Here is a 20,146-nt window from a genome sequence, read left to right on the forward strand (position 1 = left end):
TGTTTATAAAAGAACTTTGGAGAGTGGAGATAACACCTCGGAACTCCTTTACAAGGCCAGCATTACCCTGATACCAAATCCAGACAAGGACACTACAAGAAAAGAAAGCTACAGGCCACTATTCCTGATGAACATAGATGCAAAACTTCTAAACAAAATAGTAGCAAACCAAATTCAATAGCACATTAAAAAATCAAATATCATGACTAAGTGGGATTTAGACATTAATGAAAGAAATTGAATAAAATGCAAATAAATGGAAAGATATCTCATGTTCATAGATTGGAAGTGTTAATATTGTTAAAATGTCCATACTACTCAAAGCTATCTATAATATAAATTCAAATAAAATCCCCATCAAGGTTATAACTTTTACAAAAATAGAAAACCAATACTAAAATTTGTGTGGAACCACAAAAGACTTAAAATAGCCAAGGCAATCTTGACAAAGGAAAACAGAGCATTACAACTTCCTGAGTTCAAACTGTATTGCAAAGCTATAGTAATCAAAACAGTATGACACTGGCACAAAAACAGCACTTCCACCCCCTACCCTGGCCCACCTGGCTCAGTGTTTAGAGTGTCAGCTCACATACAGAAGGGTTGCAGTTTGTTTTTTAAATAAATATTTTTATTGATTTCAAAGAGGAAGGGAGAGGGAGAGAGAGAGAGAAACATTGACGAGAGAACACCATTGATTGGTGCCTCCTGCACACCACACACTGAAGATGGAGCCCGCAACCTGGGCATGTGCCCTCGACCAGAATCAAACTGGGGACCCTTCAGTCCGAAGGCCAAAGCTCCATCCACTGAGCCAAACCAGCCGGGGCAAGCTTGCAGTTTTGATTCCCAGTCTAGGGCATACACCTAGGTTGCAGGTCCAATCCCTAGCCTCATTTGTGGGGAGGCAACCAATCAATATGTCTCTCATATTTCTCCCATATTTCTCTCATATTCTCTCTCTCTCTCTCTCTCTCTCTCTCTCTCTCTCTCTCTCTCTCTCTCTCTCTCTCTCTCTCCTCCCTCCTATTCCTCTCTTCTACTCCTCTAAAATGCAATGAAAAGAATATCCTCAGGTAAGGATTAACAACAACAAAAAGAGATATTTATACCCCCATGTTCATTGCAGCATTATTTACAATAGCCAAGACATGAAAACAGCCATGGCAGATTTGGCTCAGTGAATAGAGTGTCAGTTTGTGGACTGAAGGGCCACAGGTTTGATTCTGGTCAAGGGCACATGCCTGGTTTGCAGGCTTGATTCCCCGTGGGGATGTGCAGGAGGCAGCTAATCAAGGATTCTCTCTCATCATTGATGTTTCTCTCTCTCTTCCTCCTTTCCTCTCTGAAATCAATAAAAAATATATTTTTAAAATATATTTTATTGGTATTTATTTATTTATGTTTTTACAGACAGTAAAGGAGAGAGATAGAGAGCCAGAAACATCGATGAGAGAGAAACATCGACCAGCTGCCTCCTGCACATCCCCCACCGGGAATCAAGCCTGTAAACCAATGTACATGCCCTTGACCGGAATCGAACCTGGGACCTTTCAGTCTGCAGACCGACGCTCCATCCACTGAGTCAAACCAGTTTCAGCAAAAAATATATATATATTTTTAAAAAACATGCAAATAATCTGTGTTTATCAACAGATGAATGAATAAATAAAATGTGATGTTATATATACACATACAATGGAATATTATTCAGCTATAAAAGAAGTTGGTGGCAACATGGATAAACCATGAGGGCATTATGTTACATGAAATAAATCAGACAAAGACAGATACTGTATAGCTTCACTTATCTATGAAATCTAAAAAAAGTAAATTCATAAAAACAGAGCAGATTGGTAGATACCAGAGGCCAGGGCTAGTTGAGGGAAAATGGGTGAAGGTAGTAAAAGGATACAAACTTTTATTTATAAATTTTAGGGATGTAATGTACAGTATGGTGACTACAATTAACAATCATTATATATTTGAAAGTTGCTAAAAGAGTAGATCTTAAAAGTTCTTATCACACAAAAAATCATAACTTTGATGTGTTAGCTGACATTACTATGATAATCATTTCACAATATATACATATATAAAATCATTATGTGGTATACCTTAAACTTACACAATGTTATATGTCGATTATATACACTAATAAAAGAGAAACATGCAAATTGACCATCGTTCTGCTACACACACCAGCCAATCAGGAGGGAATATGCAAATTAGAAGGACAAGTAATATGAAAATATTATAAAAAAGTTAAAATACTTCTATATAGCCTTGACCGGTTTGGCTCAGAGGATAGAGCATCAGCCTGCGGACTGAAGGTCCCAGGTTTGATTCCGGTCAAGGGCATGTACCTTGGTTGTGGGCACAACCCAGTAGGGGGTATGCAGGAGGCAGCTGATCGATGTTTCTCTCTCATCGATGTTTCTACCTCTCTATCCCTCTCCCTTCCTCTCTAAAAAATCAATAAAATATATTAAAAAAATAAAAATAAAATACCTCTATACAGATATTAACTATTATCACTATGCTTAAGACAGGTAAACAAGTAGTTGAACCTTCCTGTGCATATGGGAGACATTCTGTTTTGAAGACAACTTAGGCTAAATGACATTGTTAAGTGTCTAATGATATATGTTTCTTATATTATCAAAGGCATATTTGCCTACATCGCCTTTCTAATTTCTCAACTGTCATTGTCTTCCTCATTACGAAACCAGAAAATGTCACTTTGTTTCAACTGCTGAAAGCTATGCAAACAGCAATAGAAAGAGAAAGATAATGAATATGAGTTTTTTATCTCAAAGCTGAATAAACTTTTCTAATTTCCTAAAACCTATTTACTAAATTCAAAGGATTTAGAAAAAGAAATGTGATATTACCCATAATAAATAACGGAGGGCGGGTAGTTATATAATTCAGATATTTATGAGAAATGTACAGAAAGAAAAGGCATTTTTGAATTTTCAGAGTCTAAGCAATAGAGTAAAATTAAAAACAAAAAGCCATATAATTAAGTATAGGCAGCACTAGAATGCCTGGTTATGCAGATAACTTCTTCATTAATCTATCTATAAATGACAAGAATAAAGGCAATCTGTATATGTAGCATGAAAATAAAGTAATTGATTAATTAATCTTCAATTTAAACGTTTTTATCAAGGTTGATTGTTTTCTACTGTCGTGCTTTCCAAATTTAATTTCTTAGCAGCAGAATCCTCTATTTTCTAACCGAAACCTTACAGAACTGATAAACATGAAGCTGCTCTTTTTGAAGAAGGACTTTTAGAATGAGGAAGCCAGGGCAAAATTTAACTGATCACCTCTCTTCTCCCTGCAGCAGCTGTCAGACAAGGGGTGGGGAATGTCCAGCCAGCATGCCGCATAAGGCCCAAGAAATCATTTGGTCTGGCCCTGCCAAGCCATTAGGGGTGAGTTAATTAAATGTTTGACCAAACATAGCAGGCTAATTTTTAAGTTGACAATTTTGTATGGCCCACAAATGATGTTATAAATATCCAAATGGCCCTTGGCAGAAAAAAAGGTTCCCCACCCCTGTCTTAGATTCATCTAAGAGTTTGAAAATCATCAATTCAAGTAAGGGGATCCACTAGCCATGTAAGATTTTATGAAAGTGGTCATGAATAAGACTGGTTATGAAAAAATAAAAACACGTCTTAATTTCGAGGCCCTTGATCCATCTTCAATAAATCATGACTATCCTCCACAACAAAGGTATATACTAGAGAATTCCTTATCAACTGGCTCTGTTCTTTTCTACTTCAGGCTTTAGTATGTGTGGGTCCCAAATATTGCTTGAGACTTTCAAAGAACTAAATCCCAAGGTGGAAATACCAGCTACTCCCATGGAAGGAAGAGAAGTCTATTCATAAAGAAATACAAAAAAGTCTTTAACTTACCCAGAGCACAAGGACATTCATGAGATGGTCTATTTGTGTCCGTTTAAAAGAGGTTTTCCCACTGTTCTGCATTAATTTGGTGTCTGGCCCTAATTGAAACAGGGAAACATCAGCTCTTAGAATTACTGAATATACCCGGAGGTTTGAAATTGGGTTGGAATGTGCCTTTATGGTCATCTAATCAAACCTCTTTTCAGTGCCAGGGATAAAGCTCCTTAGTAAAGCTTATAGTTGGTGCAATAACTTCAAAGAATAGAAAATTTGTATCTAAGAATAACTCCAAGTATTTCTGCAAAGTAATCTTTCCCAGATAAGCTGAGTCAGAATAAAAGCCATAGCTTCTCTCTCATTACCACCTACTTTATTTAGCTTAGAAAAGGGGATTTTATGATAAGGAGATTTTTATTTTTAGAAAACCCACCATTGAACCAAGTTTTATTTAAAGTTTCTAACTGAGAGAGGGAGAAAGGAAAAGGCAACTATTTCTGAGGTGGAAGCTGGGGATCTGAGGCTTCTTTGGAGCTGAGACAGAAAGTCCACATTTCTTCAGGACAGGGCAGATAGTAAGCAGAAGTAAAAAGCTTTTAATGACCACAGGCACTGGAATTGGATATGACTGGGTATTGGATATTACTGGATATGAATTGGATATTACTAGAGAGATATGGTTGCAGAGAAAACGTAAGAGGTTTAGAAGAAAGTAGAAGCAGCAATTTCTCTGGCCTTCTACCATCTGATTATTAGTCTTATACTTACTCTAATAAAGAAATTTCATCAATGTTTACATATGAGGGAGTGGAAACTTCCCTGGTATGTGCACAAGCTTATTCAGTATATAAGCTATGCCATTCTTTCCTCTTAAGCATTCTTTGAAGGACTGAAACTAATGAGAAGTTGGCTGAGAGACTGAAAGCTACAAAGGACAGTATCTTCCAAGGGTTTGTAGAAAGACTGACCCTCACCTCCACCCCTAGGCTCAAGAGGAGTGTGGAGATCACAGTAGAACTTATATATCAATGTAGCAGGAACAGCAATTCAATTCTGCCCTGCATACCTTGAGAGACTCTAGGTGGCATCAGTGCTTCTCTGTTCTGAACTTCCCTAAGTCCCCAGAGATTTTTCACTATCATGCAACCAAGAGTCAGAGGGAAATCTTAACTAGATTTGTGCTGGCTGGCAACTTCGCTGCTGTTGCTTTAAGGAAAATAACATTTTGCTGAAAATGAGCTTTTTAGGCATAGTAATATGTGTGGGTAGTTAAGTACAGTGAAAAAAATAAGTCTATAAATCTTTTGAGTTTGGGACTAGGCGGCCTAGAAGCTGCCACTTATAGGTCAAGAATCAATGAAGACAGTTCCCCCAAGGCCTCCCTGGACTCTTAAGCTTCTCTCTAGGGCTTGGATCCCATTATTTTCCACAGAAGTGAGGCATCTAGGATCCCCAGTCTAGGAGTCAATTCTCTAGAAGGGGAGCTCTGAGTTGAGTAGAATTCACTGTAGTAAATTTTCCTTGATGCTGCCTTCAGAATGCTATCTTACTATGGTTGTTGTCAGCAATGCCCACCGTCACCGAGGGCACAGAGTAGCACAGAAGGTTCCTCCATTTTCCTGAACCATATCACAATCCGAGAAAATCCTTCATTAAGTATAAGGGATTAGCTCCTAAATGACATCTCAAGAGAGGCCACTGATAACGATCCACATGTGCCTTTTCTTTGGCAGGAACGCTTCACATTAGAGTTTACATTCTCCTCCAAAATGAGCTGTGTTTATTCTCTCCTCAGGGGAGTCGTCCACATGTATACTCTCCCCTTTTACAAGTTCCCCCTTCGTAGGCCGATTCTACGTGTACTTCTATATGTATTCCTTCTCTTGTGTCCAATTATGATTTGGAACACAAAGCCTTCCTCTAACAAAGGAAAAGTTGATATGTGGGCAACTCATTGCTTGGGGGAAAAAGTTTTCTTTTTAAATCCATCCATCCATCCACCCACCCATCCATCCACCTCCCTTTCTATCTGGCTCAGAGCCATAATGTTCTGATAAAAGCCCGAGTACTACATCTACACCCAGGAGGCTGGGGTCTGACTGTGGCTCAGGGAGACGTACCAGTGTAAATCACTAAGCCATAGCACCAATCGGTATTCCTGATGACGCATCCTCGGAGCAGCACCTTATCAAGGTCCAGGAGGTGGTTTTGCCCCTTATAACTTAGTACTCCTGTGAATCTGCCCAGCCTGTTATTGGGAGCATCACACCTCACTTCTCCTGGGGGGAAAAAAAAAAGAAAAAAAGAAAAAGAGTAAGAGTGCTGGTTCTATAATTAAGCCTCTCCTAATAGGACAGAAGGAGGCTTACCATAAAAGAGGAAAGAATCTCCCTCTTTCAAAATACGTACACATCTTTTCCTATCCTCTCCCCATTTCAGATGCTGCCCATTTCTCACCAGCTCCCTTTAGAAAGGCAGGCAATGGTTTCTGGGCATCAGAGGAGAGTAATTCTGTTTGTGACATGGCTTATCCAGAGAGAGTCACAGATGAGAAAAACCCACATGGTAACTTATCACTATCAGTATTGCTAGACCATATGAGCTCTGAATCTGAAAAAAAAATTTAAACTACTTAACTTAAAGCAAACCTAAAAAAAAAACCCAATACCACAAAATCAAACCTAGTATTTTCAAAATGAAAATAATTTAACTTGTTCCTGATCAGTAAAGTAAAATATGTCCTTTGTAAATATGTATATAATGTTAAAAGGAGAAAGGAGAAGTAAAATTCACCAATTGCCTAGAGATAAGTGCTATTAACCTTTTAAAGTATATCCTTCAACATTTTTCTACACATGTACTCATAAACATATGTTTCAAAAAACAAGTTTATCCTATATATACTAAGCACAGACTATTGTAATATTTTTCCATTTATGACTATAATAATAATAGGCTAATATGCAAATTGACCAAACAGCATAATGACTGGTTGCTGTGATGCACACTGACCACCAGGGGGCAGATGCTCAATGCAGGAACTTCCCCCTAGTGGTCAGTGGGCTCCCACAGGGGGAGCATCGCTCAGCTAGAAGCAGAGCTCATGGTTGGTGAGCGTAGTGGCGGTGGCAGGAGCCTCTCCCGCCTCTGCCTCCGTGGCAGTCAGACATCCCCCAAAAGCTCCTGGACTGCGAGAGGACGCAGGCCGGACTAAGGAATGTCCCCCGCCCCAGTGCATGAATTTCGTGCTCCGGGCCTCTAGTGTTACAAATATTTTTCCATGTCAATAAATATCAACTTGAATATTGTTTTTTAAAAAAAAGTTATATAGAATTCACTGTATGAATAAAAATACTTTATTGAACCATTCCTATACTGATAAAAATTTGGGCGGGCAAACCTATATGCTAACTTACCATCAAAGGCAGAAAGCTGACTCAAGTCATTTTCCATTTCACCAGTAACCTGGAGGGCCTGCTTCACTTTCAGGTTGGTTTCACTAGAGTAAAGCACACAGAACCAGCATACAGGACACATACACAGCAGCAGTAGAGGTCCAGTTTCTCCGACTTCTTCATGGAGTTTTAGAACATAGATATTGCCAACAGAACTTGGGCTATAGGTTTGAGCTGTAAGAGTCACTCCCACTATTCTCTCTCAGTGACAGTATTTAGGTGAATTGGCTCTACAAGGAAGCCATGTTTTGCATACCCTCTCCCCTTTCACTGTAACACACCACAATTCTTTTAAACAACCCACAAAATCTTGCTGAATAGATGCTCTAGAGCAGCTGAAGAGACATCACAAAACAACGTGGAGGAGGCACCTGCTCCCTTCAAGAGTAAGGAGCATGCCTGATAAAAACCTACACCTACCTTCAAGTAAACAAACTCATCACTTCATAACTATTTATAGAACTCACGAGGGGATCCCAATTAGCCATTTGCTGACATAGGAATGCACAGAGACAGAAGCAAAAATAGGAGCCATATTTTAAAAAGTTCGTGGGCACCAAGAGGAATAGTTGTGAGAATGCAGACCCATTCAAAACTCTATAGGGCAAGTTCTCTGAAGATGGCATCTATCATCCTAAGGCTTTAGCTTTTGTATGCTAATGAATTTCTACCTTAAATCCTTTATAGAACATGGTGTTTTATCAGTAAATAGTTATCTCCATACTGGCCCCGGAAACTTTGGAATCTATTCTGAAAATTTCAAGTTCTGTTAGCCTCTTTCCTGTCACTCAGCATTATTAAATACAGGCAGAGAATATGAAGTTTATTTGCCCAGATTCGGTTCACAGTGAATGCTCAGTTAATGCTCTCAAGAGCTGAGTCTTAGACTTGAGGTCCCAAGAATCTGGCCTCCTGTCTTCTCTTAGCTGGCTATTTCTAGCCTCTTTAGTACCGTATTTTTCGGACCATAAGACGCACCAGTTTTTAGAGAAGGGAAATGAAGAAAAAAAGATTCTGAAACAAATAGTGTCCTAAAATATTTTATGTGCATTAAAACCCAACATCACAGTCATAAACACATGTAATCAACCCTGTAAAGTAAACAGCAGCATTTAGAACCATTTTAGAGCCGGGCAAGCACACAGAGACCACACAGAGCCGAGCAAGTAAAAAAACTTTTTTTTTATAGTATATGTGTAGGCTATATTTGGACCATAAGACGCAGGGACTTTTTCCCCCCACTTCTGGGGGAAAAAAAGTGCGTCTTATGGTCTGAAAAATACGGTACTTCCACCTGAGAATACAATTCATTCTTGGCATCATGTTCTCCCTCAGTGAACAATCACTCTAAGCTGCCTCAATCACCTTAATGGACCACTAGAGGGGAACACTTACCCATCCAGTTCTGCTGTTTCTATATATGTCATACTGTAGGGCTCACTGCTAGAGAGTAATAGTATATCAGCCTGTGGTCAGAAAAGGCAGAGAAAATAAGGAAAGCAGGAAGGCGAACTTTTAACATTCCAATGTGACAAGAGCAGTTTCTTTGTCTAGGACCCATCACTGCTACCATATACACCTCTCCCAGAACTAGTCTCCCATTGTCTATAGCTATGGTGAGAGGGGACAAGAACAAGCTTATCACAGGAACTGTTGGTCTCTGCATGCAAAGTAAGGCAGCTGAGAGTCCCTAAAGCAGTGGCAGTGGAAGTGCTAAAAGCCCCCCCCCCCTTTATTTTATTGATTTTTTTACAGAGAGGAAGGGAGAGGGGTAAAGAGCTAGAAACATCGATGAGAGAGAGACACCGACCAGCTGCCTCCTGCACACCCCCTATGTGCAGGGGGATGTGCCCTTGACTGGAATGGATACTGGAACCTTTCAGTCCGCAGGCCGACTCTCTTCCACTGAGCCAAACTGGTTTCGTCTAAAAGAGTTCCCTTGTACACACTTCAGCCAAAAGAGAAAAAGCCCAAAGAGGTACTCACAGTGACAGGCTGATTATTTTCTAATTTTATTATGTCTCCCACTTGGATATTCATCCATTTTTTCTTCTCCATCCTATAAGAAAATAACCCTTAAATACCTACTCTGAGAATTCTCCTAAAGTTCTGTTTTGACAATCAAAAAAAAAAAAAAAAAAAAAAGCTGAGATGAACTCAAGGCTCAGAGGACATCCAAATCAGAATATGCATATGTATACATATGGCCCAATTTTTTCTTTAAATTACGGGTTATATTTCTTTAAATCTTATTCAAATCCAACTTTCTTTTAATCTTATAAACATAACCACTATGTTGCTACAAAATCATTATTTATATATATCCTTTAACTTTTTTCCTTTGGTTTCAAGTGTCATCTCTATGCAGATAAATCTCAATACGTTTATTTATTTTGTTCCTAATTTTCAAATCAGGGCGATAGTACTAAACGGTAGTAGCTGTAAGCTTTGGAGAAAAACATCTGAGTGTTTTATTTTGTCTTGATTTAACATTCACTTTTGTCAGTTCTCTGGCATTCTGTCTGCCATAATTTTCACCAGTAGAACACAGCATTACAGCATTCGGGCTTCTCCTGTAGATAAAAGCTTGCATATATTACTTTTTAAATGTATGTTTTTAAAATAAAAATTTTAAATATTATAGCATGTATATTTATATTACATGTATATAATGTATATTTGTATTATGTATTGTTATATATGTTTTGTTATACAAGGAGCTGTCAAACTATTACTACTTTGTTCCTGGACATTATAACAACCATGTATCCCCGATTCAGGAGAGGGGGAAGACAGTCCCTCCCAATTTAAAATATTCGGTCCTATTGTGCCATAAGTACATTTTTAATTTCCAAGCATTTCATTCTAACTTTTGGTTTAGAAAATTTGGTCATACAGATAGAGAAGGCATTGCTTGGACTGCAGAGGAGCTCATTTATGTTCTGTTCTCAGTTTTATGTGAATGAAAAGAAATGTGCTCTGAAGAAGGCTACTTCTAGAATACAGACTGTTTCAACAACCAGCCTCACTGCCAATGTTCAGTTAATCAGACACTCTCTGGGAGACTAAGGCCTCCTGGAGTTCCGTAACATTCTGGTACTTTTCCTAAGACAAATACTTTGAGGTGCTAGATAAAATAAAGCCAACATATTTTCAAAAGCAAGGCTATATTGAACACAAAGTGAGGAGTCGGGAAAAAAGACAGGATTGAAACTGAGAACAGGAGTATGTTTTGAAGCTGTTGTTGCCCTGAGTCAGGGAGGGGATTGCCAGTCAGTATTAATAATCAGTAACTTGAGTTTTATGTTAGACCTCCAAAGGGCCAAGAGATTAAGCCTTAGGCTCTTGAGAGGCAGAAGGTTGGAACTAAGAACCCCTCATAAAGCCAAGACTCTGGGAAGAGCAACACCATTAGAAAAAAAGGTGGTCTAAAAAAACCAACTCATTGGCAAGAAAATTTGTCTATTTTACCCCGGAGGGTTGGAGCCAGGGAGTGGACTCCCCGAGAATTTGTAACCTCATGAAGCACCGGGGAAGGCAATAGCCATGAGTTACTTGGCAAAAGCAAACAAACAAACAAAAAAACCTTGGAGAGATACCACCTGAACTCAGGCCACTTAGAATTCCCATAAAGAAAGTTCCTCTAAGATGTGCTTTAACCAAAATTATTGAGAAATAAAAACAACAGAAATCGCAGCTTGCAAAACAGACAATCTTTTACAGTAGCAGCTCTGCTCAGACCCTTGTGCTCTGAAGAAAGCTACTTCTGGAATATAGACTGTTTCAACAACCAGCCTCACTGCCAAGGTTCAAATAATCAGACACTCATTGGGTGACTAAGTCAAGTCAGGGCCCTGCTTTCAAACTTCCACAACACCACTCTCTGACAAATTCTTCAATAATCTTACAAAACCCAAGTGCTTCAATTACTTCATTTGATCAGTAACTCCCTAGCCTTGCAAATTTCTAAAACACTCACTTTTGTCTTTTTATCTCTATTTATGTTCTTCTAAAACGTTCTTTTAACTCTCTACTTCCTTTTTTGGCGGTACTTATGAATGGCTTCAATAGATCAAAACCCTAGAGGAAATAATCCACCTTGAGTAAGGATCAGCAACCACAATAAATAAAAGGATTAGATCTCCAAGAACTTCACACTATAGAATTATCTGATTAAAATTATAATCACTGGATGTTCTATAAGACCTATATGAAAAAAGACTGGGCATCAATCATGAACCTTCAGTGTTATACTTCTTTGCAACCTGCTTCTGCACACAGTGGTCAGTTTCCCACTCATACAATTTCTATTTGTTGAATTCTTCCTCATCTCTTAAAGCCAAGCACAAACATCACCTCCCAAAGTCTTCCTTGATTCCTTTAACCAGCTATGATTGCTCATTTTTATTAATTCTTATAATAATTTTTGTACCTCTTATGACAGTTTTCATATTTTGCTTTATATAGGAATTATTCCTGCCTCTCTCCATTCCTTCCATAAGTGAATTGCTCAAATTTTGCTACATCCCACCCAATATAAACATTGACCTAACACTTGAGATAGCTATGACCAAACACCACAGCAGTAGGGTCAATGCCAATACTTTCTTTAGATTGTTAACAAAAATATGGTCTGGCCAAAGACTACAGAAAGAATGGCCAATAAGGCATATTAGAATACACTGAGGTTCTAAAGAGAGATGTCTCCATGCTGACCACAGCACTAATAATAACCACTTGCACATTAATACCATGTCACAATTTATTAATTGCTGTAATGCATATTATTTCATTTTTATTTTCATAAACATTCTCTAAGGTAGAGAATATGAGCTCTACTTTATAGATAGGAAATATGAGGTCCGGAGAGGTCTGAGGTCATATGGTGTGTTCAGGGTATGCGAGACCTAGAAACAAATTCTTCTTATGGCCAATCTGAGGTTCTTTTTACTGTCCGGAACCACCTTTCCAAAGCCCCCAGCACATCAAGTGTTCACAAGGACAACCTTCTCCCAGAGCTGGTCCTGCCGAAACTAGGTTTCCTAGAAGGACTTACCTGCCATTCATCAGGACCAGAACAGAACGGTTGTTGACCTGATTGTCGTTTTGGTGCCTTTTCTAAAATTATACAAAAAAAAAAAAAAAAAAAGTTCAGGTAATAGAATTGAGTAAATGGCATGTAGAAACTTAATATTTTGAAATATTATCCAATGTAGTTCACCCTCCTTGCAATTTTCCTCGACCCCCCCCAAAGTCATTCCACTGACACTTTTATTTCTCTATTCCTCTCCCTTCCTCTCTAAAAATAAGTTAAAAATAAATAAATAAATAAACAAAAAAACACACAAACCAGGCCAAGAGGCTGATTGTCTCTGAGAAGCTAAAAGGGAATTCTGAAAAAGAACCAAGGGAGAAGGAGAGGAAATCTTGGCTTTAAAGATCAAAAGCAAAGTGCAGGGGATGAGAACAAACAACTTATATCAAAGGCGACAGAGGAGAGAATGCAAAAACATGGGCAGAATGGAGTCTCACACTCCTCGGTAGGAACAGAGAAAGCTAATTATCCTTAAGCATACTCCCATCCCACCCCTAACCTGGTCCACAAGCTTTTCCAATAGCAGCTCTGTTCAGTCATCTCTGCAAAGACCAGACAGAGGGGGACAAACCCGGTATGTCCTGGTGCTAGGACTCACATGAATCCCCTCCTTTCAGCTGAGATTGCTCTCTGAGAAAAGGGTAGCACTGGGAAGGAGACAAAGAGAATCCTGAATTTTTCAGAATATTTATCCTAAAGAGATTGAGTTCTAAACCAGAAGTAAATGGGTTATTCTGAATTGGCAAGTTTTGTTTTTTAAAAAGGGTAGGGTGGTTATTACCAGCAACATTGAGTTTAGTTATAGAAAAATAAAGTAACATTTTGCATTGTGACTTCCGGAAGATGGAAGATGCAAGCAGGTCACCAGGTCTGGCTTCCAAATTCCCACTAGTAGGCCTGGCACTGGGTCCTCACCCTCACCCTTCTATGCGGGACCTGCTGAAAGGAGCAGAGAGGAAGCCATGCACTTGGAGCGAGTTTCTCCCTCCAAGGACAGGAAGAGTCATAGGCTTTCTAAAACCAGTGTATACTTAATAGCATTGAAAGTCAGAAAGGGAGTCCAGCCAGTGTGGCTCAGTGGTTGATTGGGAGGTCACGGTTCAACTCCCAGTCAGGACACATGCCTGGGTTGTAGGCTCAATTCCCAGTGTGGGGTGTACAGGAGGCGTGATTCTCTCTCATCATTGATGTTTCTATCTTTCTCTTTCTTTCCTTTCCTCTCTGAAATCAATAAAAAATATTTTAAAAAATAATTTGAACCCTAGTGGTTTGGCTCAGTAGATAGAGGGTCGGCCTGCAGACCAAAGGGTCCCACCTTCGATTTCAGTCAAGGGCAGGTACCCTAGTAGCAGGCTTCTCCCTGGCCCAGGCCCTGGTCGGGACTCAGGCAGGAGGCAACCAATGGATGTGTTTCTCTCATCAATGTTTCTCTGTCTTTCCCTCTCTCTTCCACTCTCCCTAAAAGTGAGGATTAACAAAACAAAAAACAAAAACAAAAAATCAAAAAAAGTTTGAAAGTCGGAAAGGGAAATAGGGAGAGTTGGAGAGGCGAAATGAAATGTGCAAAGGGAAGATGAGAACAGGAAAAAGAGGGAGGAGGAGACTGAAGGATGAAGGGAAGATAGGTATAAAAACAAGAGAAGAGGGAATGGCGAAAGAAGGATGAGAGCAAACCCAGAGAAAGCTAAGAGGAGCGTGAAAGAAGAGGTAAGTTATTAAAAAAAAAAAAAAAAAAAAAAAAAAGAATGGAAGTTAACCTGGAAAAGGGGCTGAGTGGTGGTAACAGGAAGACAGAGAACGACCTTGCACGGCCTCTTTCTGGCCATGCATAGACTACCAATCTTGGGCCTGTGAAAATTACATATTCTTCCCTCCATTCAATGCTTCTTAGCACTAGATAGTTCTGGGAAGTCCTTCTCGTCCCCCAGCCTGACTAGGTAATGAGGAACTAACGGCCTAGAAAGCCACGTTACCATGTCATCGATGGCATCTTTCACTGCTGTTATGGACAGCACCACTATCAGGGGTATCACAGTTGTGTACCAGACCAAGGAGGAGATTTGGGGAATCAACTGTGAGAGGGAAGGAGAAAGAAACTTGAGTCAGAAAACTTAAAGGACCATATACTTGCCCCTCCCACAACATCATTTTCATCTCCATAGGTTTATAATAAATTCAACTATCCTGGTTTCTTTTCACTGTTTGCAGCCTTCATATAATCCCCAAATATAAGTGAACATCTCCCAAGGACTAAGGAAAAAAGAAGAGACTATCAGTTGCTACCTATGTCCTGAACTCTGCCACATTTGTCTTGATGGCAAAGGGCCATTGCTCCTGTGAAAATGAGGGTGATGGGGCGAGGCGGGACACGGGAAAACCATGAGTGGACATGGGAAAACCACAGACCCTTCCATACTTCTTCAGCACAAGGAAAATGAGATGATCTGTCCCTCTCTCCTAATTTGGGCCCACCCTGACCTACTTCCTTGCTCTGTGCTGATATGCTTATGTTCTAAACCATGCTCCTCTGCAGCATGCCTGCATTTTAACTTTCTGTCAGGTAGGCTGGGACAAGAGGGAGGAATGGGGATATAACTGCAGTTGGGGTAAAGAGTCTTTAGCCTCTTGCCAGGACCGGTTTGGCTCAATGGATAGAGCGTAGGCTTGGGGACTGAAGGGTCCCGGGTTCGATTCCGGTCAAGGGCATGTACCTTGGTTGCGGGATTATCCCCAGTAGGGGGTGTGCAAGAGGCAGCTGATCGATGTCTATCTCTCATCGATGTTTCTAACTCTCTATCTCTCTCCCTTCCTCTCTGTACAAAATCAATAAAATATATTTAAAAAAAAAAAAAGAGTCTTTAGCCTCTTATGGTCAGGCTGAACTGTGGCCGTGCAGCCATAACGAGGGGCCCCCCTTCCTTGGGATCCAGGGACCTTGTTTCCTTCCCCCCGGAGAGGCTGGTTTCATCCTGGCTGATCCTTCCAAAGCTGCTCTAGAGGACTGGCCTGGGGTCCCAGCCATCCACTTGCCTGTTACCTAATGACAGAGGGCATTTCTCACTTAAGGGATGAGAAGGACAGATTATACAACCTGACCCCAGAGAGGCTGATAAAACGTTCTGTGGAAAAGGTCACAAAGGCAATACCTGTAGGATTAGCAAAATAAGAAAATATGCATTGGCGAGTCTCTGAAACTGTTCAAATAGGTTCATGGGCAAGAAGCTAAAGACATTATATTTTGAGGTCTTGATGGTATTGTCCTGTGAGAAAAAGAAAACAAGCACAATTAGAAGAACAAAGGACCCCCACCTCCCAGGCTTAACAAAAAGGACCACGTGGTAAAAAGCCACAATCCCCCTACCAAAGGAAGGAAAGAAGTATTTGTCTCCCCCTCCTGCAGTGTTTTCTTTGAGGCCTATAGCAGTCTAGAAGATGCAAAGATGTAGAGGCTGATCAATATGGGGTTTTTGGGTGGAGGCAGAAGGTATTTCTGCACCGGAGAGAATCTTTGTGTATTGACACTATTGATAATGATAAAATCAACAATAAAAACGTGCACTTAGTGAATATTTATTACCTGCAAGGCAGTGTTCTAATCATTTTTACATGTAGCAACTTATTTAATCCTCAAAACAACCCTATGAGGGAATACTATAGGATCACCTGAGGATGAGTAAATTGAGGCACTGAAGTTATTTGCTGAAGATCACACTGTTAGTTGCAGAGTTGGGATCATGCTGTCCCCTGAGATTCAGTCCACTTGTGTAGCCATCCAAATACTTTCTTTTCTTAGAATCATAAATCCTTCCATTTCATCTTATTCTCTGGCCTCTAAGGTCCTCCGCACTTCTAAATAGGCAAGTTATTTGTGTTTGCTTCACTCCAGAGTTCTCTAATGAAGGTTTTCTTACTCTGGAAAACTCATTTTGGTGTGTCTTTACATGCTGGTTTCATTGCTGAAGGATGTCAATGCCAAAAGCAAATTACCGTCTTTCACGCCCAGCCCGCTGAAGGTTCCGACACTGGTTGCTGTCAGCATTAGAAAATCATCTGCCCCTTAATTGTCCTGAGAGAGTTTGAATAGTTTTGGCCTACATCTAAGCTATATTTTGCTAAGTGAAAATGGGAACTTGCTACCTCTTCAGTCCCAATCGCAAGATGTTGACAGAACCATCTTTGAGTCTACAATCATTTAACCTAATATGTCAGAGCCTGAATCTAGGTGCTCAAGAAAAGCAGAAGAATGAGACCAAGTAATTTCCTATGAACAGGCCTTCTCCTCCACCTCCTCCATCTATAAAGCCTAAAGAAAAGAATAAACCCGCGTACAGGCCTAGAGTACAGATACTGCTCAGCATGAGGAATCTCGCTGGGCCCTGCCTTAGGAAGACATCAGTGTCCTCTTGGAGAACCAAAGTCATTCAGTCCTGAGGCTAAACCTTGCCCAGGAAGGCTAGATAGGCTACCCAGCCAATCGATTGCCCAGGGTCTATTTCCCAAGGGAAGAGAAACTGGTCAAATAGCTTAGCACTTAGGGTTTAGAGATCCAAGCCAAAACTAAGGTTTCCTTGGTGTTTTTCCTTTATTTTCTCCATAATTTCTCCAATCAACAATCAATTAAATACTATACATTTCTCTAGGCTTGCTCTGTTCACAGCCCTATGTTGGGCTATACTAGTAGAAGCTGAAAAACAACTAAACAAGATTTATTCTCAGGGAAGCTCAGAGGTTTGTCTTGCATGGAGTTCTAACTAAATGATCTATAAGGGCCATTCTAGTCCTGAGAGTATGTTATTCTAACATAGAAACAGTTTTCTTTTACTATATCACTAGAGACCCATTGCACGATATTTGTGCAAGAATAGGCCTTCCTTCCCTTGGCTTCGCTCCCGGCCATCTGGGAGCCTTCAGGCCCTCACTCCCGGCCGGAGCACCGCTCTTGTAACTCCCTCCGCTGCCCCCCACCTCCCTCATAGCAGTCATCCCACCCCCCCTGGCCGCTCTGTGCTTGCATAAGCAAATTAACACACCATCTTTGTCAAATACTTGTTGACAACTGATTGGTTGTGGGCATAGTGGGCGTAGCGGGTGGTATGGTCAATTTACATGTTTGTCTATTATTAGATAAGATGAGACACCTTGGATTTTTGGTGTCTAAGTCCAAATGGCTCTGATACTTGGACCCACAGACCTTTTCATCTCTTGCCTTGCTGAAGCAGCTGTCACTGTCACTGTCGATTATTCATTTGATCTTATAGCTAATTAATGTATTTCATTTGGGTAGCATTTGTTTAGCAAATGAAGACAAAAGCCATGTTGATTTTGTCTCAAGACAGAAGTATCAGTACTTCTTTACTAACTTGGCAACTATAGTGTTTTGTTCTACTCCTAAATGTCAAGTCAGAAGCAATATCTCAAGAATGTAGAACATCTGCTTAACTATGAACTTCCTCAGTGTTTAGTTATTTTGGCACATGTGATAAAATGTAAGCATGATAGAGGAGGTGGTGGTGGAATTTGGGCTCTCTATTTATCTGGGCAGTGTACTTGATTGATGGCTAAATGGGGGAATAGAGGAGAACAGAAGGCCAAGTACATAATGGCAATCAGTGTTTAGGGGTGTGGAAGAGGAAACGGTGTATGAATGGAGGAAACTGGAGAAACAGGAGGAAAATGAACACTGGGAAGGGTCAGGGAAATGGGATCAGTCAGATCTGTTTCTTTACTCATTATCTATTGGTTGCCTCCTGGACACGCCCCCACTGTGGCTGGGGAATAAACCTGAAACCGAGTATGTGCCTTTGACTGAGAATCGAGCCAATGACCCTGGTCTGCGGGCCGACATTCTAATCACCGAGTCACAATGGCCAGGGTGATGAAGACCTTTTAAATGTTCATCAACAGGAAACTGGTAAAATTGCCGAAACCGGTTTGGCTCAGTGGTAGAGTGTCGGTCTGCGGACTGAAAGGTCCCGGGTTCGATTCCGGTCAGGGGCATGTACGTTGGTTGCGGGCACATCCCCGGTGGGGGGTGTGCAGGAGGCGGCTGGTCGATGTTTCTCTCTCATGGACGTTTCTGGCTCTCTGTATCTCTCCCTTCCTCTCTGTAAAAAATCAATAAAATATATATTTTTTAAAAATAGGAAACTGGTAAAATAAATTAAGGTATCCTATATAATAAAAGGCTAACATGCAAATTGTCCCCTGGGAGTTCGACCAGGAGACTGGGAGTTCGATTGCTCGCTATGACATGTGCTGAACACTATGGACGGCACAGAACGTGAAGGGCGACCAGCGGCTGAGGCAGAGAGGAGTGAGGGAAGGAGGAGGCTGGGAGGCTGGGAGGCAGGAAACCTGATTGGCCCTGATCACAGGCCAGGCCTAGGGATCCTACCTGTGCATGGGCCTCTAGTATCAATGTAATGGAAAACTATGCTGCTATTAAATGAATTAGGTAGATCTATATGTATTATAATAGATGTCTAAATGAAAAAAAAATTGTGGAACTATGCTTTCATCTGTGTTAGAAAAGTCAACAAGTATTTCTTATTTTCTAGGAGTTATATATAAAACTCAAAATATGAGAGACAGTATTCCCTGAGCCTAGGCCACTGGACTAATTTTGGTTCTGAGCCCACACTGAAGCAGCCCTCACTGTATAGGAATGTGAAAGAAAGCAAAACCTAAGTTACAGGGTCTACATCTACAATGAAGCTCCTGCCCCACCCACAAAGGGAAATACTGGAAGGAGATTTCAGCACCCTTCTGAAACAGCCAGAGACCCGATACTCACTGGATATCCAAACATACTGTTGAATTCTTCATTGTTGGCTTGCAGATATCTCTCTTGTTCTAAGAAAGAGAAGAGAAATGATGAGAAGGATGCTTCTCTGCACATCAGTCTGGGATGCTGGCTGCTAGTGAAGATTCACTACCTCACACTTCCTTGCTGAGGATATCTATTTAAAAATGGGATTTTTGTCTCTTTATTCAAAGAACCAAGAAAGCCCTGGCCAGTGTGGCTCAGCTGGTTGGAGCATTGTCCCGTGCACTGAAGGACACGTGGACATGTGTATGATTCTGGTTAGGGCACATATCCAGGTTGTGGGTTCAATCCCCAGTAGGGGTGCTTACAGGAGGCAACCAATTGATGTTTTTCGTTCACACCAATGTTTCTCTCTCTCTCTCTCTCTCTCTCTCTCTCTCTCTCTCTCTCTCTCTCTCTCTCTCTCTCTCTCTCTCATTTTCCCTTTCTCTCTATAAAATCAATAACAACATAGCCCCAGGTGAGAATTAAAAAAAAAAAAAGAATCAAGAAATACAATAAAAATAAAACCCTCAAGGGTTTCAGTTTTCTGAAGGCAATAGGACAAGGCTGTTATAAACATTCATGTGCAAGTATTTGTGTGGACATGTTTTCATTTCTCTTGGGTATATACCTAGGAGTAGAATTGATGGGTCATATGACAATTCTATGTTTAACTTTATGAGAAACTGCCAAATAGTTTTTCATAGCAGTTGCATTATTTTATAATTGCATTATTTTATATTCCCTGCATAATGTATGAGGGTTCTCATTTCTCCACATCCTTGCCATTATGTACTTGATAGTGCCTGCTTTTTATTCTAACCATCTTAGTGGATGTGAAGTAGCATCTCACTGTATTACCAACATG

At 40.4% G+C, this 20,146-nt stretch overlaps 1 protein-coding gene across 1 annotated transcript in view; it reads right to left on the reverse strand.

Annotated features, from left to right (window-relative positions):
• The window catches only part of LOC311630071 (phospholipid-transporting ATPase FetA-like), a 63,739-nt gene that overhangs the window by 32,421 nt on the left and 11,172 nt on the right, over positions 1-20,146 (reverse strand). The window contains exons 5-13 of the mRNA XM_084898811.1: positions 19,264-19,322; positions 15,617-15,730; positions 14,444-14,542; positions 12,432-12,493; positions 9,362-9,434; positions 8,771-8,841; positions 7,337-7,419; positions 6,041-6,199; positions 3,933-4,021 (exon numbers count right to left, since the gene is read on the reverse strand). Of these exons, the coding sequence (XP_084754937.1) occupies positions 3,933-4,021; positions 6,041-6,199; positions 7,337-7,419; positions 8,771-8,841; positions 9,362-9,434; positions 12,432-12,493; positions 14,444-14,542; positions 15,617-15,730; positions 19,264-19,322 (809 nt within the window). The remainder of the gene's footprint in view (positions 1-3,932; positions 4,022-6,040; positions 6,200-7,336; positions 7,420-8,770; positions 8,842-9,361; positions 9,435-12,431; positions 12,494-14,443; positions 14,543-15,616; positions 15,731-19,263; positions 19,323-20,146) is intronic.

This window comes from Pipistrellus hanaki (genome assembly GCF_964339955.1).
Source record: "Pipistrellus hanaki genome assembly, chromosome: 11".
In the NCBI taxonomy this organism is placed as follows: domain Eukaryota; kingdom Metazoa; phylum Chordata; class Mammalia; order Chiroptera; family Vespertilionidae; genus Pipistrellus; species Pipistrellus hanaki.